This window comes from Polypterus senegalus, chromosome 7 (genome assembly GCF_016835505.1).
Source record: "Polypterus senegalus isolate Bchr_013 chromosome 7, ASM1683550v1, whole genome shotgun sequence".
In the NCBI taxonomy this organism is placed as follows: domain Eukaryota; kingdom Metazoa; phylum Chordata; class Cladistia; order Polypteriformes; family Polypteridae; genus Polypterus; species Polypterus senegalus.
Genome location: NC_053160.1, coordinates 90,707,592 through 90,732,797, shown reverse-complemented (window position 1 = coordinate 90,732,797; position 25,206 = coordinate 90,707,592). Strand labels below are relative to the sequence as shown.

At 36.7% G+C, this 25,206-nt stretch overlaps 1 protein-coding gene across 4 annotated transcripts in view; it reads right to left on the bottom strand.

The window, feature by feature from the left end:
• LOC120532711 (casein kinase I) overlaps positions 1-25,206 on the bottom strand; it is a 209,957-nt gene that overhangs the window by 82,936 nt on the left and 101,815 nt on the right. For all 4 annotated transcript variants that reach the window (XM_039759014.1, XM_039759016.1, XM_039759012.1 and 1 more), the window contains exons 3-4: positions 8,772-8,812; positions 8,620-8,689 (exon numbers count right to left, since the gene is read on the bottom strand). In XM_039759014.1, coding sequence (XP_039614948.1) covers positions 8,620-8,689; positions 8,772-8,812 — 111 coding nt within the window. The remainder of the gene's footprint in view (positions 1-8,619; positions 8,690-8,771; positions 8,813-25,206) is intronic.

The window sequence follows — 25,206 nt, the reverse complement described above, 5'->3', positions numbered from 1 at the left end:
AAATTATTATAATCAAACAGTTACTCAGTACTTGAGTATTCTTTTCACCAAGTACTTTTTACTCTTACCCGAGTAATTTTTGGAAGACTACTTTTTACTTCTACTTGAGTAATATTATTTTGAAGTAATACTATTACTTTAGTACAATTTTTGGCTACTCTACCCACCTCTGGTATGCAATGGCATGCTGGATTATTATTGTTACACTAATGTCACACTGCCAAAAATATCTTACTGAAACCAAAATCTTGTTTTCTATAATCAGTATAAGTGAAGTAAATGTAGCATGATGGACACAGATTAATTGTAGTTTAAACATTAATAAAATGAGTGTGCTGAGAAAACTTAAATAATTTTGGTTAATAAATACTATGGAAAACAAAAAAAAACCAGATAATACAATAAAAATGCTACAAAAGACTCAAAACATTTTACTCTGTTCTTTGGAAATGACACACAAGAGCACAGAACACTTGGGACTGAGACTTGGTAAATCGGCTGGGTTAGTCATATTCATATTAACAAGCAGTACCTAGTGATATCAAAATTAAAATATTGTAAAAATTGTATTTTGTTGCAGTTTTTTTTTAATTGATGTGCTCATAGCTTTGTTTGCCTGATTGAAAAATGCCAGTACTGACTTCCATCAGTGCTACAATCCTCTTTGCATATTATCCTGGCTCTGTGGCTTTCCACCAGTAACTCCGGTTCTTTAAGTCATACCTTTTAATATTTCCAAGAGTTAAGGGAGGCTGCAGTATATCTGTAAATGACAGAATGGCATCACACTTAAGTTATGCCCCAAAATCTGTGATTGAATTCAGATTAAAAATGAATGAATAGGCTCAAGATCAATAATAACCTACTCAAATTATTCACATGACAACACTTTAAAACTAGGGATGTCCCAATCAGGTTTTTTAAAGCCGCTGCTGATCACTGATCTCATGTTACTTGATCGGTTGCTTCAGATGCAGATTCAGATTCTTTTTTAATCCTTTAAAACACCTTTTACACTAATCTCCTGCATAACCAGACAAAGAGAAGTTTTATGTCCTATATTAAAGTGCATTTTTATAATCAAACTATAGACTACAGGTGTTAACTGTTCAATTTTTTATTAAGAAAATGAAATTCTGCAGGCTTACTGTTCAGGGACCATAAAATACTAGAATAAATAAAATGTCCTTAAAATACATACTTTCTGTAATGTACTTATCTGAAACAAGGCTTAATTAAAAACAGTACGTTAACAATTTCTCTAACAAAAAAAAATATCTTTATTCTCATACAATCATTTCATGTTGGCAAACAATTAAAACGTTGCTTATATATACAGATTCACTTATGTATCAATCATTTTAAATCATTAATTGCACTACAGCTGTTTGCAGTTAAAATATACATTCATTATATTAATATAGGTATGTTTTTTCTTTAGTGTATCAACTAGACATTCGCATATCTTGAGGTGTAATTATAAAATATGGATTACCATTTTAATTAAGTGGTACTTGTTTCTTACCAAAACTTATGATGTATGACACACAACAACAAATAATAAACACAGTAAAAGATCTTTAAAAAATGGCCTAATATTTATTAAGCAGCAATTTCAAATTTGTCTTTTCTTTTTCCAAATAGAAGTGTAAGCTTCTGCATTTTAAACAAACACGCTGTTTGAATTTAAAGGATAAAATGAAGCTTTGAATGCCTTAAAGTAGCTTTTTTTTGCCATTTGTCGAATTGCACAAGACTTCTCCAAAGGAGCACTACAACTATATTACTGTAAAGCTTAGAAAAGCAGGGGCTGAAGATATTGTTTTTTCTGATCAGCCATTTTACCAATCACTGACTGAATCTTTTTAAAGTGAAAGTCAGTCGATTTGGATCAACAGTCAAACATCCCTATGTAAAATTATTTTAATTCAAATTTTTTTCAAAGCTGTAATAAAAAAAAAATTCACTGTTACTTATTAAGGGATAATGTTGGAGCTTTTACTAAATAGCTTGGATGCCTAATCATGAAAGACTAAAACAAAGCACACCATCTAATTTTTAAAATCAAGAACAACCTACCATTTTTAATGTACATGTATCTGACTTTTCATGCAAAACTGCAAATTGATTTTAGACTTTTGCTAAGTAGCAAGATAACAAATTTCCATTTTCCTCTTTAAATGAGTTTTTCTACAGCATATTAAAATGCCTTTCACACTAAAAAAAACAAAACAAAATGTGTTGCAAATTACTTGCTAGCTGGGCACAGCAGTGCTCACAGTTTAACTAATTATATAGTTCACATTCGAGGTTAAATACAGGGATATAAATTGTCATTAACGTTTTACTGATTTCACTTAAGTCTACCAGATAAACAGTCATGCTTTTAAAATGTACATTAGATAATTCATTTTTATATTTATAAAATTTAATCAATCAATTTTATTTTTCACACATAGTAACATAGCCCATCTCATATCCTACAAAATAGCTAGGATTTTAAACATAGTAACAATATGAAATGTTAAGAGAATGGTGCATAGCAAAATTCAGAAAATATATTGACAGTTAGGACTGTTAAAGCTATCCATTCAAATTAAAATACAGTATAGTTATTACAGATATAGTTTCGACACTATTATCACTCAAAGAAAAGGAAGTACAAATTCAAACTAAAGGGCTTGTAAAAATATTTATCAAGTCTAAAACAATTTTAAGTTTACAGTATAATACTATATATACACACATCATTTGGGAAAAGTCTACTGGTTTATCTTCAGTGATTTCTGAGCAGTGTGTTTAAGTCACAAAGCCATTTTGGACAGATGCCAGTTTATCACAGAGCTCACAAAAACACACTCACTAACACTAGCCCAACTTAGGGTCACTGATTATCCCAGTAGTATATCTTTGAACTCCAGGAAGAAAAATAAATCTTCAGGGAGCAAACTGAATGTTCAAACATTCTATCTCCACAAAGAAGAAGTTCAATAATCTGCAGTACACTTCAATTCTAAATACAAGCCCATAATATAAATGGGGCTTAAATCTGAATAAAATCTTATACAAACCAGCACTACTCATTTTGAAGAACAAAATAGCATATGCTGTGTGCTTTGCTGTTCTTTACTATTTTCATATATTAAGTACTTTGTTTTCATGCAAAGTGTTGTGAAAAAGTATCGCCACCCTATCCAATTTCCTCGATTATTCATTCTGCCGACTCTAATTGATTAGGGTGATTTAAGTAGGAGTCTACTGCTGTTTACACATTCTTGGCTGGCACTGAAAAACCTCATTCAATAAATGACCTCCATTTTAAAAATTTTCTTTTTTCACTCAAGTGCCTTTTACTTACAATTAGATTTTGGCTGAAGACCTGAAAAGTTTAGTGACCAAAATTTACAATAAAAGAGGAAATCAAGAAAAAATGCAAATTGTTTCTTCTAGGTCTGCAGATATATGTTCAATATGTTGGTTGCAATATAGAAAGAAAATATCACCACAAATTATTTTGCAAGGCAATATATCATGAATAAACTGTTTAAAATCCAGGAATGATAGCAGTCCAGAATTATCATAGTTAAGAAACAGTAATCACAACTGAACAAGCCGTATCAGTACAAAGTAAGAGAAATACAACATAGAAACAGCATTTTAATATGTGAAACAGCATGCTTCCATATTTTTTGGAATATATAACAGATGTACTCAGGTTTCTGTGTACACAGACTTTCTGTGATTATTAATGTCACAATATAGACTCCACTACATCATTCCGAAAGAACCTCCTCATCTGTCCCACAAAGATTTACTTATTATAAATGTATAAAATTCATAAGTGATAAACTTGTGAGGAGGAATAAAGTGGCCTTATATACATTTTAGCAACACTGAGCAGTTAGTTGATTTAGTGATAGCCTACTTTCATAACTAAGAATGACAAGTCTTGAGAAATTTCATTAAATGCAAGCTAAAATCACATGTGTAGATTTGATTATACAAAAGAAATACAGAAAAACAGTGCTGGGGTGGCAGCATAAAGATGATAGACGCCTCACGCCTGGACAAACTTGTTAAGAAGGCAGGCTCTATTGTATGAGTAAAATTGGACAGTTTACCATCTGTGGCAGAGCGACGGGCATTAAGCAAACTCCTGTCAATCATGAAGAATCCACTGCATCCACTGAACAGTGTCATTTCCAGGCAGAGGAGTAGCTTCAGTGACAGACTTTTGTCACTGTCTTGCTCCACTGACAGACTGAGGAGATCGTTCCTCCCCCACACTATGCGACTCTTCAATTCCACCCGGGGGAGTAAATGCTAACATTACTCAAAGTTATTGTCTGCTTTATTTATTTATTTATTTTTCATTTTTATTACTATTTAATTTAATATTGTTTCTTTGTATCAGTATACTGATGCTGGATTATGTGAATTTCCCCTTGGGATTAATAAAGTATCTATCTATCCATCTATCTATTCCAAAAAAGACACACATTTATGTGCTTTCACATCATTTTAAATAATCAAGAAATTTATCGCAATACCACTTATATAAGTGATTTGTTTTTAAACACATTCTTTTGCACTGTCTTAATGAGAAGTGCCTAATGTATTATGATTGATTATGTCAGGATTTCAAGCTGAAATTACCATTCCATTACATAACGTACAGATATAGTCATGCTAAACTGGGGTTTTGTTACAGGAATGTATTCAGATGGGACAACAGGACAAAAGTCACCATCCAGAACTCTTAAAAACACAACCTCAGAAAGCTATCCCTGTCCAGGCCGCAAATGAAGTACTCCCTCAGACCTTTTACTGGCATCACCAAAGAACTAAGAGAGGCTCCCTCAACCCAATTTATGAGAGAGGAAGACAGAGATCAACCAATAGAAAGGAAGGCAAGGACCAACTCAATTCCATGTCTCAGCTATCTGTCTGTACACAATTGTGTAATAAACAGGAATATCAATGTTTCTTGATCTTTTTTCACATAAAAATATGAAAAATACGGTGTATATTTTAGGACAAAATCTAAATCAATAATTGGTATTCTAGCTTAATAATTGCACGTGTTTCATTTTATATGTATTATTAAAATTAGGTTGTTAAATTTCCTAACGTTAGAACTACTTTCAACTGTGTTCATATCCTGAGCTTATTAACTCTGTATGTTGTGTTTCCATATTTCCCTGTGACTATGCTTTTTACTTCGGGTACCAATATTTTCCACTTAACGGAAAAAATTTGGATCACATACTGTAAGTTGACTGGTTCTAAATTGACTTACATGAATGAGAGTCAGTGTGTGGCTGTGATGAACTTGACGAATGGCACCAAGTCTTCAAACAGTGAATACCTTGTGCCTCATGCTGCTGGGTCAGGCTTTAATGCACATGATGCTGTTGGTATAAAGTGGGAACTGATAATGAATATGTGGAAATATGAGTATATTCACATGGTTTTATATTCTATTGTAGTGTATGTTTTATTGAGTTTTTGTGTTTTGTGCTCTCTTTTGTTCTCTTTCTTTATTCACATCAGGACACTGGAGACATCCTGACACAGCCCGCCATGTCCTGCTAATCTGCCACTTTAGTCAGTCACTGCCGATCCAAACTATTACCTGTGCCAGTCACTGCTCCTCCTAGGGTACTGTGCCCTTCCATGGATGCCGTTGTGTCTCATCTCACTCCCTTCTGCTTGGTCCTGTGATCTCTCTCTCATTCTATCCCATCCACTCCACTGCTCAGCAGAAGGCCATAATCCACAACTCTTGAGCCCTTCCCACCCTTGTAACCATCAACCAAGTACTTTTTCCAAAACCAATTCTTTCTAACAAAGACCTTTCTTGACCGAAACCTTTCCTCTTTTTCCTGCACTAACCTGCTCTAACTTTTATTCGAGCAGAACCACAGCCAGGACCTTCTCGATTACGGCGCCATGCAGAAATCATTTCATTAAGTAGCTGAGCAACAAACATGTTGTGCTGAAATAATTCAATAAATTAACCAATTTAAACAATTACCACCCTTTAGACTTTGTATCTCTCGAGATTTAAAATGGGGAAAAGAATAATTATTCATAAGTTTAAAATAATCAAGAAGTACTTCATTTCTTATTTTTTTTTAAATAAAGAACATTATCTGTAAAGAAAGCTGTATCACAAGTAAAATGTATTTAATGTTTAAAAAAAAATGAATGCTTTTGGTAAATCATTGTTATACACTGATAGGTAAAACCTCCAAAAAAATTCAAAACTTTAAGAAATTAATTTCTAAAGGAAAAAAATAACTCTTTCGGAAATATCATTAAATAGTGGGAAAATATATGCATTGCATGCAAGTTGGAACTTGAACTGTAAAATGTCTGTTAATGGGAAAAATAGTAAGTAAAAATGCCTAATGCTGTATTACTTAAGGATAATATTTCAATCTTATTAAAAAGCAATTTTAGAGTACTTTAAATTATCCATCCATTTTCCAACCTTATAAAACAAAAAATTTAATCTATGAGCTTGTGTACTTTAAATTAAAAAACAAATAATTTAATCTATGAGCTTGAACCAAGGGCATGTACAGTATGTCAACCTTGTGCTTAAACATCCTACAGTTTTCAATAATAATACAGTACATCTCAAGGAATTGGAAAAGGCAGAATGATGGCACAAAAATCCACCACTGATGAATGACTTTGAGGCATGTGCTTTCTCTGCTGAGGAATCACTCTGGGTGTCACACCTTCCTCATAGTAGCTACACTTCCCGAGACAAGGTACATATATATGGGATACATATTTAGGATGCAGGGTATTACATGCAGTGGGTTCTACATCTAAGATAAACAATCAGATGTCAGTCTAGCTGCTTAGCTGTGGTCTGGGCACACAAGACTGGATATACATCATCTGCATATGAAAGCATAAAATGTTTGAAAATGATGACAAAGTCCATCCCATATATTACTATGCCTCAGAGTAAATGACAGTTGCTCATCTGCATTAAAACCAGTTCTTTTTTTTTGGTTTAAAAAAAAGAAAAAAAGTTGTTAGTTGAAAATAAATTTGAATTTGTTTAAAATTAAAAATGTGGGAATTTTATGTGCTTGATCATATCTACAGAATTTCAGTTAAGTAGAAACCATCATAACCTTAGACCCATTACTACACTATACTTTATAGATTAAGTGTTAACAGAGCTGGAATCTTAACAGCTGTTGTGGTTACAACCTAGAACTACTAATATTGCGTTCACTATGATATCTATTCAAACCTAGGACAGGTTTATCATACGTTTATCTTGAACAATTAAAAGAAATGTGGCAACATGTCCATTCAGTGCATTATAACATTATCCATTCTCACAGAAAAATGTACTTCAAACTTCAGTGAATGGAAATATTTCTTTACTAAAATTGCAGCTCCTGGGCATCTACTGCACACTTGGAGGTCCTTTTGATTAAGGCTAAGCAACAGACAGACTCTTTGTTTTTGCTGTATTAAAACCAAATTAAGTTGCACTTATACTGTAGAAAGTCAATGTCAACTTTATTTATATAGCACATTTAAAACAAAATAGGAATGCTGTGGCCAAAGTGCTTTACAATAATAGAATTCAAGAAAAACATAAAATTAACATGAATAACATAAATAGAAATAAAATAAATGAGCATAAATCCATCCATCCATTTTCCAACCCGCTGAATCCGAATACAGGGTCATATAAAATAAATAATAAATAGAAGTAATGTTACATAATCACAATGATGAAACCATCAGTATTACTGAAGGTCACGGAATGCAAGTGAATAGAAATGAGTCTTTAATCTTGTTTTGAACAGTTCAATTGTAGAGGACTCCTTTATGTAATGAGGCAAAGAGTTCCACAGGCGAGAAGCAGCAGCTGCAAAAGCCCTGTCCCCCTTAGTTTTACACTTGGTATGAGGGACAACAAGAGACAACTGACCAGAAGATCTAAGCACTCTGGATGGCTGGTGTAAAACACACAATTTGGATAAATAGGCAGGAGCAAGCCCATGTAAAGATTTAAAAACTAGCAACAAGATTTTAAAATCAATTTGATCACTGACAGGCAGCCAGTGTAAAGAAGCTAATATTGGAGAAACAGAATCATTCTTTCTTGCCCCAACCAGAAAGCGAATAACAGTATACAATATACAAATTACACTTAGATCCTTAAAGTTCTAATGCAAGAAAACATAGATTACATAGCACAGCACAACATACTATAATATAATACAACATCCTCAAATTCCAATTAGGGACTCTGGGAGCTATAGCCTATTCCAGCAACATTTGATATATGGCAGGAATCAACCCTTTACAGGGCACTAGTCCATTGCAAAGATCACTCATGCACATATACCCACATTCACTCTCAAACTTAACTGTACCTGCAGACTCACACAGAATCAACTTAAAATCACAAATTAACCCAAGCAGCAAATTTTTGGGAACATAGTGGAGAAAAAAAACAAACGTGTTTAAGTGTAAACAAGTACAAATTAAACTGAATTTAAAGATTGAAGATTATTCTGTTTGTTTAAAATTATTAGGAGCAAATGAATGGCAAGTTGGATCTTTCATTCTTACCTGCTGATCCTAACTGTTTGTAGAATCGGTATTCCAAATGTAACTGTGGTGCCCTGGACTTCATTGGTTCCTGTTAAAACACAAAGAACACAATTTAAAACAAAAGCAGGAAACAGCTATCTGCTAAGATGTAAAAAATACAATAGACTTACCAGCTTAATTGCAACATATTCATTTGTGTACAAATTTTTACCTAAAATAGAACATAAAAAATGTGTTAGTTCAGGTTATTTAGCACAGATGTACTTTTTTTTTTGTTTTAGTGCTGACTGTAGAAAGTTGGCTAATTAGTCGTGAAAATTTTATTTAAAACATTTATAAAGCAGCACTTCTTTGTGATGTGTTAAGTCTAGGAAATAATTGTTTTAAAGTATACATGGGGGAGTTGGGGCCAATCGATCCAGTATCAATGGTGAGCAACAGCCCAAACCTACATAAGGATAAATTGAAGCAAACAACTACACCCATATTGGATCAATTAGGAGTTGCTAATTAACTTAACAGGCACATGTTTGGGATACTGAAGGAAACCGGAGTAGCTGGAGAAAACCGACTTGGACACGGGGGAAAGTACTAATTCCACCTTGACAGTAAATGTCTTACTCCATATTAAGTGGTGAGATTGTACTTAATTGTCACAGTTTTTGACCAAAGTGCCTCCCTCACTTGTCTGAAAAAATACTAGAAGAAGAAGTAAAAGTCAAATTAGTCTAAGTTAAAGAACTGTACCAAGATATTTTTGTTCCCCATCAGTCCTTCTATATAGTAGTCATCTGTTAGCAATACATGTTATTATCTTGGGGCAGCAATTTACGATCATGTTTGTATTTTTATAGACATAAAATCAGTCACTGATGTCAAGAGGCACAAAGTTATGTGAAAAAATGCCTTCTTCTGGTGGTCCTACTAATCTTTTACAAGACCCAGTCTTACAAACAGGGAATGAATGTTGCATCAAAACGATAAAAGGCAGGTTTATATCCTGAAATGTATTCTTATGCCGAAAATGTCAAGTGACACAAAAAAGTGTTTTTTAAGTGAATTAAAGAGAACGGGGATGGATCTACAGAAAAACAAAAAATGCTCACAAGCCTTTGATTGTTTTTAGAATACATTTAGTGCAACAAAAGCAGGTGAAGAACATGTTTTCATCAGCCTAGGCATTCGCTAAATCATTGTTTTACCATGAGCTTTGAGATTTATTATACCAATACAGCGGCTGATGGTTCAAGGAGGATGCAGAGCTTTTATGTTCATGTGTGTTTTAAGCATATCCCCAATGTTGCTGAAATATCTAAAATACACTATAGTTCTAGGGTGTTGTACAATGTTAGCTATCATGTATGCAGGGAGAAGTCAAGCAAAGGACACCTTTTATTGGCTAGCTAAAAAGATTACAATATGCAAGCTTTCATGGCAACTCAAGCCCCTTCTTCAGACAAGATGTAATAGAGAAACTGAAATTCCCTGTGTTTATATAGACATTAGGACAAATACAGCATTGGAAATCCTTTAAGTGAGACATCTCAGATGTAAAAAATGAATAGACCTCTCCGGTCTAATATTAATTTAATGAGAGAGCAGAACAATGTAGAGTCAAGATCTTTTGAATAGATAACTGTCCACCAGTCTTTTGATGAGTTTTTCCATACAATGTGGATCTGTAGTCAGGTTGTCTGGGTCAGTAAGAGAGATAAACAATTTTTTTTACCAGGAGCATGAAAGTGTAATCTGCATTACCTTTAACTCACTAAAGTTCTGTGCAAATACAACAGGAATGCTCTGTATTTGTATCAAACAAAGTAATATAATTCTCACTTTCACAAATAAATAGTTTTACCTACTGTATATATAATAAGCACACTACATTGGTCTTACCAAAAAAGCACTCTCAACAGTACCAAAAAACGTACTCTTCAATAGTTGAATAATGTTATAATTTAATGGTGTTTCTTAAAGCATGTAAGGTGATGCAGTGACCCTGAAGAGTTGGTCTTTTGACTGTACAAGAATAGCCTTACTGAGATGCATGACAGTGAAGCAGGTGCAACTTTCACATGTCCCATATTAAATGAAACATTATTTTCAGTCAAATACTTGCAGTAAAACACTATATTATGTCCATAATGGTCACTGTCTACTGCCTACGAAATGATCATAGCACGCAAGTATGAAATCCCTTTTGAATAATCTGATAATGAGGGTTACGGTTAGGGTGCCTGCACAACAGAGATGGAAAGATCAGATCAAAATAATCTAATGATCGAGAGGATCAGAACAGAGGTTAAGGAAGAAGAAAGAGGCAGGATGGTGAGAAGCTTGTGCAATAAACTATGCCCCAGGAAGTGAGTGGCAGGCTTGTGCTCGAGTGTGGGGGCTGTAGAAAGGGTGCTCCTTATAAAAACACAGAGGTGTAGAAGTGGCCCTGTCATGCATTTTCCTTCGGGTAGACAATGACGAATTAGCTAAGTGAGGCATGAGTGGGGTTCAGCAAGGAATCCTATGGACACTGACGGAAAGGTGGTAGGAACCTGAACCCGGGATTAATGGGATGACTGCACCAGGCTTTATAAAGAGGCACGGGGGCTTGTATCTGTTTTTAGAAGAAGAAACCTGTCTTGGATTTTACCCTTGTTTGAATGGATTTATTTATGTGGATTTTAACCTGTCTTTGACACCTTTGATTGCTTGGTTTTAATAAAAGCACTTGGAACAGGTTTGCACCAACCCCTTGCTGACTCCGAGTGTCCTCATTTACCCAGCTAATCATCGGGTAAATTATCGACAGTTCTGGGTTCTACAGGCTCTTGGAAGCATACAGGGAGCAAGGAGCCTAGCACACCATTACAGTCTTTTGTCAATTCTATTTTCAGTTCTTAGTCAGGGCCCTGACTAAGGAAAGATATTCATGTAAAATGAACAGAAGATTTCTCAGAAAAGCAAACACAGTACACATTAAGAAAAACTGACGACACACAATCTTAAAAACCATGAAAAGATTGATGTTCTGTTTTCTTCCACTGTTAACTTAAACAAAAATCCAGCTGATACAATGACCTGAGAACAGGGTCAACAGCTTTTTCTAAATATGCATGTCTTCATCAATAATGGAAATTGATAGTAGCCGACAGTGTAGTACAGGGAGTACCAAGTATTATAAAGAAAGGAAAAATTAATCCAGGCAATGTTTACTTTCCATTTTACACACTTTAGCAAATTACTAACTTGGACTTTAATCCAAATTGAAACTTTTTTTTTTTTAATCTTTTTAGTGTGAAATTAAAGTGAAAGTAAACCCAGCCATAGAGGGTGTGTTTCTTCGTGCCGGTCCCAAGCCCGGATAAATGGGGAGGGTTACGTCAGGAAGGGCATCTGGTGTAAAATTTAGCCAAATCAATATGCGGACAACAATACAAATTTCCATACCGGATTGATTGAGCCCCGGGTTAACAACGACCGCCACCAGTACTGTTAGCCAACAGGGTGCTGGCGGAAATTGTGCTACAGTTGGCCGAAGAAGAAGAAGGAGGAGGAGACGTGTCCGGAGGTAGGAAGAAAGAGAGTGGAACTGAGAATAGGAACTTTGAATGTTGGCAGTAAGACTGGTAAGGGGAGAGAGTTAGCAGATATGATGGAGAGAAGCAAGGTTGATATATTGTGCATGCAAGAGACTAAGAGGTGGATTTAAATTGTTCTATCATGGTGTGGATGGGAGGAGAAATAGGGTAGGAGTTATTCTGAAGGAACAGTATGTCAAGAGTGTTCTGGAGGTGAAATGAGTGTCAGACAGAGTAATGATTATGAAGCTGGAAATTGGAGGTGTGATGATGAATGTTGTTAATGCATATGCACCGCAAGTTGGGTGTGCAATGGGTGAGAAAGAAGATTTTTGGAGTGAGTTGGATGAAATGATGAACAGTGTAGCAAAGGGACAGAAAGTGGTGAGTGGAGCAGATTTCAATGGGCATGTTGGTGAAGGGAACAGTGGAGACAAGGAGGTGATGGGTCGGTATGAAGTCAAGGAGAGGAACGAAGAAGGTCAGAGGATAGTGGATTTTGCCAAAAGGATGGACATGGCTGTGGCGAATATGTATTTTAAGAAGAGGGAGGAACATAGGGTTATGTACAAGAGTGGAGGAAAATGCACACAGGTAGATTACATCCTATGCAGAAGAGTTGATCTGAAGGAGATTAAAGACAGCAAAATGGGGGCAGGGGAAAATGTAGTTAAGCAGCATAGGATGGTGGTCTGTAGGATGACGTTGGAGATCAAGAAGAGGAAGAGAGTGAGGGCAGAGCCAAGGATCAAATGGTGGAAGTTGAAATGGGAAGACTGCAAGGTTGAATTTAGGAAGGAGGTGAGATAGGCACTGGGTGGCAGTGAAGAGTTACCAGACAGCTGGGAAACTACAGCAGATGTAGTAAGGGTGACAGCAAGAAGGGTGCTTGGCGTGACATCTGGAAAGAGGAAGGAGGAAAAGGAAACCTGGTGGTGGAATGAGGAAATACAGAAGAGTATACAGAGGAAGAGGATGGCAAAGAAGAAGTGGAATAGTCAGAGAGATGCAGAAAGTAGACAAGAGTACAAGGAGATAAAGCACAAGGTGAAGAGAGAGGTGGTGAAGGATAAGGAAAAGGCGTATGATGAGTTGTATGAGAGGCTGGACACTAAGGAGGGAGAAAAGGACCTGTACCGATTGGCTAGACAGAGGGACCGAGCTGGGAAAGATGTGCAACAGGTTAGGGTGATAAAAAGATGAAGACGGAAAATAACTAATAAGCGTGGAAAGTGTTTTGAGCAAATGGAAAGAGTACTTTGAGAGGCTGATGAATTAAGAGAACGAGAGAGAGAGAGAGAGAGGTTGGATGATGTGGAGATAGTGAATCAGAAAGTGTAACGGATTAGCAAGGAGGAAGTAAGGACTGCTATGAAAAGGATGAAAAACAGAATTGGTCCAGACGACATACCTATCGAAGCATGGAGGTGTTTAGAAGAGTTGGCAGTGGAGTTTGTAATCAGATTGTTTAATGGAATCTTGGAAAGTGAGAGGATGCCTGAGGAGTGGAGAAGTGCACTGATGCCGATATTTAAGAAAAAGGGGGATGTGCAGGACTGTAGTAACTACATGGGAATAAAATTGATGAGCCACAGCATGAAGTTATGGGAAAGAGTAGTGGAAGACAGGTTAAGAAGCGAGGTGATGATTAGTGAGCAGCAGTATGGTTTCATGCCAAGAAAGAGCACCACAGATGCAATGTTTGCTCTGAGGATGTTGATGGAGAAGTTTAGAGAAGGCCAGAAGGAGTTGCATTGCCTCTTTGTGGACCTGGAGAAAGCATACTACAGGGTGCCTCAAGAGGAGCTGTGGTATTGTATGAGGAAGTCGGGAGTGGCAAAGAAGTACGTAAGAGTTAAACAGGATATGTATGAAGGAAGAGTGACAGTGGTGAGGTCAGTGATAGGAGCAATGGATGCATTCAACGTGGAGGTGGGATTACATCAGGGATCAGCTCTGAGCCCTTTTTTATTTGCAATGGTGATGGACAGGTTGACAGACGAGATTAGACAGGAGTCCCCGTGGACTATGATGTTTGCTGATGACACTGTGATCTGTAGCGATAGGGAGCAGGTTGAGGAGATCCTGGAGAGGTGGAAATATGCTCTAGAGAGGAGAGGAATGACGGTCAGTAGGAACAAGACAGAATACACGTGTGTAAACGAGAGGGAGGTCAGTGGAATGGGGAGGATGCAGGGAGTAGAGTTGGTGAAGGTGGATGAGTTTAAATACTTGGGATCAACAGTACAGAGTAATGGGGATTCTGGAAGAGAGGTGAAAATGAAAGAGAGGGCAGGCAGGATGAAACGGGTGGAGAAGAGTGTCAGGAGTGATTTGTGACAGATGGATATCAGCAAGAGTGAAAGGGAAGGTCTACAGCACGGTAGTGAGACCAGCTATGTTATATGGGTTGGAGACGGTGGCACTTACCAGAAAGCAGGAGACAGAGCTGGAAGTAGCAGAGTTAAGATTTGCACTGGGTGTGACGAGGATGGATAGGATTAGAAATGAGTACATTAGAGGGTCAGCTCAAGTTGGACGGTTGGGAGACAAAGTCAGAGAGGCGAGATTGCGTTGGTTTGGACATGTGTAGTGGAGGGATGCTGGGTATATTTGGAGAAGGATGCTAAGGATAGAGCTGCCAGGGAAGAGGAAAAAAGAGGAAGGCCTAAGCGAAGGTTTATGGATGTGGTGAGAGAGGACATGCAGGTGATGGCTGTAACAGAACAAGATGCAGAAGACAGAAAAATATGGAAGAAGAAGATCCGCTGTGGCAAGCCCTAACAGAAGACGCCGAAAGAAAAAGAAGAGCGTGAAATTACACATTGACGCTGATGGCAACTCACTTCACCGAGCGTCGGAACATCAAATAAGTAACATAAAATTCAATGCACATATGACAAATCACAAGACACAGACAATCAAACATAGCAAATAATAAGTAAAAATTCAAGGCCAGTTTTAGTATTTGAACAAACATGTTATCTTTAAATGAACTGAATACAGTAATGGTAGATCTAAATTCAAAATCATAAAAGTGGTCTTCAAGTACAATTTCAATGCAAAAACCCTTGGGGACATGACAGGCCTAGAGAAAGAATACCTTAGTAGAAGCAAGAAACGTAAATACATGTTTGTTAAGATCTGTACAACTGTGCTTTATGGTAGCAATACGTCCATTATAAGAAGATGTCAGAAGACGAACAGTGCTGTATGGGGTAAGTAATCACTTCATATATTTTGGGAAATGCAGTTTACAATGCTTCTGGTAATAAAAGTGTTTTCAGCTTAGTGTTTGATACATTTGGTTGGAGTAATGACTGTAATGGGAGAACATACTGCAAAGGAAAAGCATAAAATATTTCTGCAAAAAGCCATAAAGCTGTTTTATAACATCATTCCATCATCATCATTTTTACTTATTTTACTTATTTATTGTGGGTGGGCTGTATGAACAAACAAATGTTCAGGAACTTCTTCTGAGCCCTCTTCCCAGACACTCCTGTGCCAACTGAGAGAGAGGGAGAGATAGATACAATCTGCCCTGGTACTGCCATAGGTACTTTGATTTATGTTAAGTCCATCCTCACTAACTACATATTTGACAGCTGCTCAGCTCATGACCACAAATCACTATGGACAGTAGTGAACTGGGCTTAGAATATAACGATTATTAAAGACCATAGCCATCCTGCAAACCCCTCTTTCTTGTACTATGTTTCAGCAATGCTACAAGACCATTATCACTCATATCACTACATTTTGTTTTTAACTTTGTGTCATATGATTATTTCAATAGCCCCTCATTTCCACTTCTGAAGGCGCATACTTGATGCACGTTTCTAATTCATATTATCTAATATTTTCATAGCATACATACTGATGATTTCTTTGTCTGCTGTTTGTTTTATACTATTGTCACTTGTGTGTGGGAGACATTCAAGTCAGAACCTTAATATACTGTGTACAGATGGTAATAAACTTGAACTTGAAGCTTGAAATCATAACTCTGCTAATACTGGCTGTAATCAAGCTGGGAGATTTCAACCCCTGTGTGCTTTATTTTTGTGTTCGAGATGATTTTAACTTCCTTATTAGGCACAAGCCGACAACAGTACTGTAGCTTAAAAAGAAAAAGAAAGAAACCATATCTACCTGCTGTTTGGTACATGTTAAAAAATGCACAACTAAGCAGATTGTCACACAAGCAGAGGGAAATGGGTACATTATTGGTGCTTTGAAAGGCAACAAGAAGTAAATCTCATTAACCATAAAAGCTCAACTGTTTTAAATGTGTGCATACACACACTAATGTTTAAGGGATTGGATGATAGATCTCTGAGGAAAAGACTTTTGGGTGATTACAGTAATACTACAGTCTCACATTTTAAAAACAAACAACTAATTCTCAAGTGTTCAACAGAATGACCTAAACAGAGTGAGTGAGTTAATATTAGAAAGTCTCACAAAAAAGATCCTTTATTTCTAAAACCTATAGCTAGGGATAATTTGTATTTTCTTAATACTGAATACTTTGTACCATTATGAGTGCTAAAATTTGTTTAGCAGTGATCCTCAAGGAAAATAAATGTATATTCAGCATACAGATATTTAAATAGTTTGCATATTAAAAAGTACTCAATTTGAAATGATAAAAAAAGTATTTTTTTTAGCCTTGAAACCTATTCTGTTATACAGTGGAGGAAATAATTATTTGACCCCTCACTGATTTTGTAAGTTTGTCCAATGACAAAGAAATGAAAAGTCTCAGAACAGTATCATTTCAATGGTAGGTTTATTTCAACAGTGGCAGATTGCACATCAAAAGGAAAATCGAAAAAATAACTTTAAATAAAAGATAGAAATTGATTTGCATTTCATTGAGGGAAATAAGTTTTTGAACCCCTACCAACCATTAAGAGTTCTGGCTCCCACAGAGTGATTAGACACTTCTACTCAATTAGTCACCCTCATTAAGGACACCTGTCTTAACTAGTCACCTGTATAAAAGACACCTGTCCACAGAATCAATCAATCAAGCAGACTCCACACTCTACAACATGGGAGAGACCAAAGAGCTGTCCAAGGATGTCAGAGACAAAATTGTAGACCTGCACAAGGCTGGAATGGGCTACAAAACCATTACCAAGAAGCTGGGAGAGAAGGTGACAACTGTTGGTGCGATTGTTCGAAAATGGAAGGAGCACAAAATGACCATCAATCGACCTCGCTCTGGGGCTCCACGCAAGATCTCACCTCGTGGGGTGTCAATGGTTCTGAGAAAGGTGAAAAAGAATCCTAGAACTACACGGGAGGAGTTAGTTAATGACCTCAAATTAGCAGGGACCACAGTCACCAAGAAAACCATTGGAAACACATTACACCGCAATGGATTAAAATCCTGCAGGGCTCGCAAGGTCCCCTGCTCAAGAAGGCACATGTGCAGGCCCGTCTGAAGTTTGCCAATGAACACCTGAATGATTCAGAGAGTGACTGGGAGAAGGTGCTGTGGTCTGATGAGACCAAAATAGAGCTCTTTGGCATTAACTCAACTCGCTGTGTTTGGAGGAAGAAAAATGCTGCCTATGACCCCCAAAACACCGTCCCCACCGTCAAGCATGGGGGTGGAAACATTTTGCTTTGGGGGTGTTTTTCTGCTAAGGGCACAGGACAACTTAATCGCATTAACGGGAAAATGGACGGAGCCATGTATCGTGAAATCCTGAGCGACAATCTCCTTCCCTCTGCCAGGAAACTGAAAATGGGTCGTGGATGGGTGTTCCAGCACGACAATGACCCAAAACATACAGCAAAGGCAACAAAGGAGTGGCTCAAGAAGAAGCACATTAAGGTCATGGAGTGGCCTAGTCAGTCTCCGGACCTTAATCCAATAGAAAACCTATGGAGGGAGCTCAAGCTCAGAGTAGCACAGAGACAGCCTCGAAACCTTAGGGATTTAGAGATGATCTGCAAAGAGGAGTGGACCAACATTCCTCCTAAAATGTGCGCAAACTTGGTCATCAATTACAAGAAACGTTTGACCTCTGTGCTTGCAAACAAGGGTTTTTCCACTAAGTATCAAGTCTTTTTTTGTTAGAAGGTTCAAAAACTTATTTCCCTCAATGAAATGCAAATCAATTTCTATCTTTTATTTAAAGTTATTTTTTCGATTTTCCTTTTGATGTGCAATCTGCCACTGTTGAAATAAACCTACCATTGAAATGATACTGTTCTGAGACTTTTCATTTCTTTGTCATTGGACAAACTTACAAAATCAGTGAGGGGTCAAATAATTATTTCTTCCACTGTATGCCTTTCCATACTAGTACAAAAGCTATCAAAACTAAAGAATACTGTTGCATTTAATTTTGCTGTTGTATATCTGATGAATCTATAGTTTTTGTGTCATTGATATAGAATTTTCAGAATGGAATACAATAAACGGACTGAAGTGGTAAGAAGTATTCAATTCCTTTTTGACTGCTAAATGATGAGTTTCAATATGTTTTGTTCTATACTGCTGTCTCATCATAGTTCTAATCAGAAGCATAATGATACATGAAAGCAAAGAACAAGCTAAAATAGGTTTTTATATTATTCCTTCTATTCATAAGTGCTTATCATTAGCTTCTTTGTTATCATAATTGAATTATGAAGAACAAACAGCATTACATCTTCAGAATAAGCATCAGTAAAAGTATGAGCAAGTTTAAAATAGTGTATATCAATTATAGTAACTCTGATATGAAATATTGTAACAATATGTGAGCAGAAAGAGCATTTTTGGCATGAACATATTTTATATACAATATATATATAATTTATGTTAAGTAAACAGACAGCCCCAAGTACTTCCTGCAGTTAAGAAAAACGACTATGAAGTGACTAAATTGAAATATCAACACTTTTAAATTTGAATTAAATGGCTTTGTGGTGAAGGCTGAAAAGTCACAGTAACATATAAAGAACATGCAGACTGTACGAACACAAGACTCTGGGGTTCACCATGTGTCCAAGTCTTTGCTTGGCATTGTGAGTTTGGCAAACAATTGGCATGGAGGAGGTTTTTTTTTTTTGTTTTTTTTTTTTAAAAACATACCAGTTCTTTCCATACCGGGATTCTGTGCTTCTCTGAAACAGGGGTATCATACTGCTGGCTTGTTTTCCACATACAGGAAGGAACACATGGAAGGACTGGTTTGTGGTTTAGTTAAGTTTAGCACCATCAGCAGTTGGTGCAGATCAAGATGCTGTTCAGCGCCATTCTAATCAGTTGTAAAGTCTTATGCTCAATGCATTCTTAATATTGATCTGTCTTTTTTTGTAAATTAATGTGCCTACCTTTAACACTAGAATTACCAGAGCCTACGAAAAAACTTGTAGATCCGGCCCAACTTAAATCCCATCACACCTTTCTGTCAGCATCTTTTGTCCTGTAAATGTGCCGATAAAGACAAGCAGCAAGCAGCCTGGTATCCCATACCCCCACCGCCACAGAACATGCATAATGTTCTCCCAGCTCATGCCTTGATTGATTATCTGGGGGTGAAGTGCTGGAGTTTTAGAGTGGAAATAATAGATAATTATTTGGAACACATGCATTTCATGTGTGTTACGCTTCTACAATAATCTGTGTAAACACATTGTTAAAAGAGAAAAGTTTTTCATATTTTAGTAGTAAATGAATGTTGGCATAAACTATATAATGTGTGAAGCCTGAAGTCTAAAGATCAATTAACCCCTTGTTGCCTAACTTTATTTACAATTATATAAAAAAGAAATGTGTGTTTTTGCTGTCAAGCAGATGCTAAATTATGAGGAGATTGTTAATTTGAATATAGCACACAAGTAAACAATAAGCTGGCATGTATTTTTATTTTAGTACAACTTTCCTCAAATTTGAACAATTTCTCGAAATTAGCTGCCAAAATCCACGTGCACAGCCACACCAACACTTCGCTTCCATCAGGTGGATTTAGTTTCCACTACGACTACTAGAGGGCGTGACCAGTGCTTCCAATACAATCCTTGGTACATACTGAATACATATCAATTGGCATTGACGGCATACATATGCCACCTCGGCTGCATTCAGGCTGGAAGCGGTTTGTAGCGATTTTGCGACAATCGCCTACAAGGGGTTAAACACTTTCACAAAAGGTTCAAGGGTAAGGCAACAGCTTCTGTGTCGTAGCGGTAAGTTTTGCTCACAATTCGATCCCGACTGCCTTCTGTATTTGCCATTTCAGTAGTTAACTGCTCTTATTGTTAATATTATACAGTACAAACATACATTTGTTTTGCATCTGTAACAGACGGTGTACATTTATAGTACTTGTGAAAGTTTCCGTTTTATTTTCATTTTTATTCTCACAGTCACGATCACAATACATACTACCGCCAACCCCCCCAAGGGATCTGACGCTGTTAGTTTTTATTTGAAACTGGGAATAACTGTAGATGTGAGTGGTGTTTTGAGGCAATGGAACTGGACATTCTCGGATCTGGAGGGATAAAAGCTCACACACAAACGCTGGTAAATCTGCCTTCTTCGTATCTCACCGTCACTTGATTTTTTTTTTTATTCAGTTTTATTGAGTGTTCATGCTCACGCTGAATTAGTATGCACCTTATGGTGTATGATGTCAAAGACGCACTGACAAAAAAAAAAAAAAAAATTCAGAGCCATAGGTCTATATGATATTTGGAATTATTCATTTTATGACCTATATAGTACATTTCGGAATACATTGTGACACGGGAGCAACATTATTAATATTATTCATATTCATTTGCATAACATCTCGAGCTTGTAATCACTGACCGCGTGTTTCGCGTGTTTTTTTTTTTCCCCGATCTTGCAAGTGTCCACTTTTGGGTGCACGGTGCTATTTCTTTTGTACTCCAGGACATGCAGAAGAAAGAATAGTACAGAGAGGTAAGTTCAGCGCTATATGCAATCATCAAATTCAAATGTTAACAGTTCACACACATGCAAGGACCATCCTTCCTACATTTACGACATGTGTACCCGTTGCAATGCACACACTTCTCTCTATGCTGCGTCTCCCTATGTCTCCCAAAACATAGAATCTGGAAAATAACAGTTCACTTAATTAGCCCAGGAATCCAATTAAAAACAGAAGCTGATTGGAACAAAAACTTGAAGCCACAGTGGGTCCCCATCACCGAGTTTGAAAACCCCTGCCATAGATCACAGGCGTTAACTGTTCATTTTTATTAACTACTAGGGGGCTTCGCTTGCCAAACCCCCCGGCCTGCATTACAAGCCAGACACTTCGCATCTCTGCCACTCATGTATGTGGATTTCACTTTCACCAAACAACACATCTTTTAATTCTCGTGGATATTTCATTTGGAAGAAACACTACTTTTCCCTGATGGCAACACAAATTAGATGATCTACAAGTCTCCATCTTAAAGTTTAAATTCGAACAATATAGTTGATCTCTTTTTGCTGTTCCGTTGTTTCACCAAGTAATAATTTCCGTTTGTTTGCGCTAATGCGATCTTTACTATCGTTTTTCTGAAACTTTCAAATTTTAGCACTTTCATTATCTCTAACCTGCTCTACATGTGTATCACACCAATGTCTTTTGCATCTACTCTTTGTCTTTTATTTCCAGACCCGGGCGTGGTTAAATCACTTGGTACAAAGTCTCGTCTTGCAGGATGTGAAAGTATCTCTCTGAAAAAGTCTTGTCCCAGGATTTTTTTATTATAATATGGTGAAATGAAATTCTGTAGGCTTATTGTTCAGTGACCATAAAAATATTAAAATAAACTCTCCTTAAAATACACACTTTAACTCAGGGGTGCCCAATACGTCGAATTGACCGGTAGATCGCGTTGCATTCAAAATTTTTTTTTTTTAATTTTAAACTATATATCCTCCCTATGGCATTTGCCACTTGATTAACAAACAGGGTGGCAAGTCTGAGATCTCTTTTTTTCTAACACACTGGTCATCCCGCACACACGATCAAATAAACAAACTATTGCAAAACTCTGGCTGTGATGTAGTTAGCCTTCCAATTTATATCGACTAAAGAAGGGATTTAAAAAAAGAATTGTTTGGGGAGGGTATGGGCTGGATGTGGAATTGTAAGAGGATTTTTTTCTCACAATGTCACAATTGAAGTGCGTTTGTCTGATCTGTCAATCTATCATTGCTATTCCAAAGAAGGAAAATGTGGAAAGGCACTTTCGAACTAAAAAACTACGAAACTGACTTCCTTCCGAAAAGCGATCTGAGAAAGAGAAAGGAGAGGGAACTTAAATCGCAGTTAATCAGACAGCCGTCATTTTTCATTCGGCTGAATTCAAAACCAAAGGCAGACACACCGAAGCATCATTCCGGGTGAGTTACTTGATCATTAAGCATAAGTAGTGTGCTACCTCCTTGACTGCATTATTCGGCTCTATTGATTTATGTGAGTCAGCCTTTTCCCACATGAAGATTATTAAATCCAAATACTGTAGTGACCATAAATGTATTGAATTGTTATTGTGCCATAAAGGTTATTCAGTTATGCAAGGTACGACAACATATATTTTATGTATGAAGTATATAGCATTTTTAATGTAGGTAGATCATTTCGACCAGGTCATTTTAAAAGTAGCTCGCAAGCCGAAAAAGTGTGGGCACCCCTGGTGTATATACTGTGTTAACAGATTTGCATAATCACCAAAACACAGCAGGAAATGGAGTGTTTAGTTAACTTGACGCTGTGTTTCAGTTTTACTTGTTACTGGATTGCGCTATCTGCTATAAGAATGATTCAGATTGTGATTGTGAGTCACCAATACACAACCTTGCTCTGAGCTGGAGACTGATCATTGGCACAGTCTAAGCCATTCTTACAAAATATGAAAGTGTGTTTATGTGCTATGTTTTTTTCAACATAACATGTGAGTTACTTTTGTATCTTTTCAGTATTTTGAAGTACTTTTATGAGAGAAGGCATATTGATCCACCACCATTTTTTTTCTCGTGTCATCAAAAATGTTTTTTCTCCTCATTAAAAAAATTTCTCCAACAATTCCATCAAAATAATTTTTTTTTTTAACCATCACTTTTTTTTCCTCACCCACGTTACTTAAGGGGCTCTGTATAATCCCCAAATGTCAAAAACTTTGTTTAAAAAAAAAAATCCAGAGACTGCATTTAACTACTAAGTACAGTAAATCATTCTCTTTGTTTCTTGGCAGTTCCTCAAGTCCATCTCAAAGCGCTTAGTATCTACTCAAAAGTAATCAACAAAAATGGAAATTGATCATTTAATACCTTTAAGCAGCATATTATGTACTTGTAAATATCACCAAATTATAGTGAAGCTAACTGCTACTCTGGTTTATGATTCAGTGTTTTGAGTTTACATTTTTTTTTTTTTATAATAATTAGCCTACCAAACACCTGTCTGCATGAACTAAATTGAACTAAATAAAACATGGTAATATTGGTTGCATATATGTTTAAAGTTCATAGCTTCAAGATCACCAAGTCTTCACCTGAACCATTTTTTTTTTATATTTATACCATTGCTATCCAAAATTGAATTCCAAATGTGACATAGGTTTCTCTATCCATTTTATCAGCTCTGTTTATATTCACTGAATTTTCAGCAAATCCAAGACACTGCTGCACCAAAAAGGCCCTTACCAGTGCAAAGTAGCAAACTGATTACCCGCTTATTCTTCAGTGGGTTTGGGTTCTCAAAGACCACATGTCCGTGATATGTTTGTAGTGGTGCTACATTATTAATATCGAGTCCCGTCTTTCGTAGCATTGTCCAGTTTACAGGGTGTGGGTGTGTCTATGTAAATATGCTCCCATGGAAACAATGGGTGGGAAGGATAAGTCTGTGGGACCATGGCCCCACATGATAATTAGTCCTGTCAATGCCATAACCTGCATCTGATCAGTTGTTATTTAAACGGAAGGAATGAATGGAAAAAAAAAAAAAAGATAAACCATCTCATTCTACTACAGAAACAGGAGAAAGCACTGCTTCGAATCATTCACACCTTTGTCTACCTGCAACTTTCAACACCCGACAACAACAGCTTTCCACCGCCAAATCCCGGGGTTCTGGATCACACCATGTTTCAAGGATAAACGCGGTGAGACTGTTTCTTGTTGTTTGGGGAGAGGAGCAAGCCATCATTTTCATCTGTATACTTTCCGTAGGACTATTTTTCCAGCTGACCCAGGTTCACAAATATTACCCATTTTCTGTTAAATCTTCTGGACGTTTATGTGCGTTTCATACTTTCTATGTGTATTATTGAGTTCGTGTTCAGCATGGGGTCAAGGGAGGGTTTGTATTATACAGGTAAAATTCCGCTACAACAAATATCTTTACAACAAAGTATTTTTATGGTCCCAACAGCTTCCCCATATGACAGGAGTCTATAGAAATCTTGTTACCACGAAGTACATTCAACAAATACTTTCATTACAACGAAGTGCCCAAAAGACCTTGAAATGCCTGAAAGAATCATCCACAGAGCAGTTAGTTATGTGGTCGCAGCTCAGTTCTACAACAATCCCCATACAGAAACATTATTTAAAAAAAAAAAAAAAAATTCTTTCTTCGAACTGTCCTTGTACTGTTTTTTTTTGCCGTTTTTGTTTTCGGTGGTTTTCAGTGATACCTTTTGCTTATTGCTTGTCAACATTGGAAAAACATCCACTGGATTTAACTCATTGTCACCCTACTATAGAAACGGTAGACATGAAAAAACGATAACAGTTCATAATAGAAAAAAAAAAAAAGTTAAATTTTTGCAGCTCTCGATTGCAGCAAAAAGAAAAAAAATACGTTGCCAGTGAATTCAGAATTTCGCCATAGACACTGTCAATTTTCTCGGGTTGCAAATGTATGCGAACTGCTGCATTTGAAGATGCCGAAAAAGACTTTTTTATGTGGTTCAGTGATGCTTGCTCAAGAAATATTCCTATTAATGCGGCACTCATACAAGAAAATGTGAGATTTCCAAACTCTCT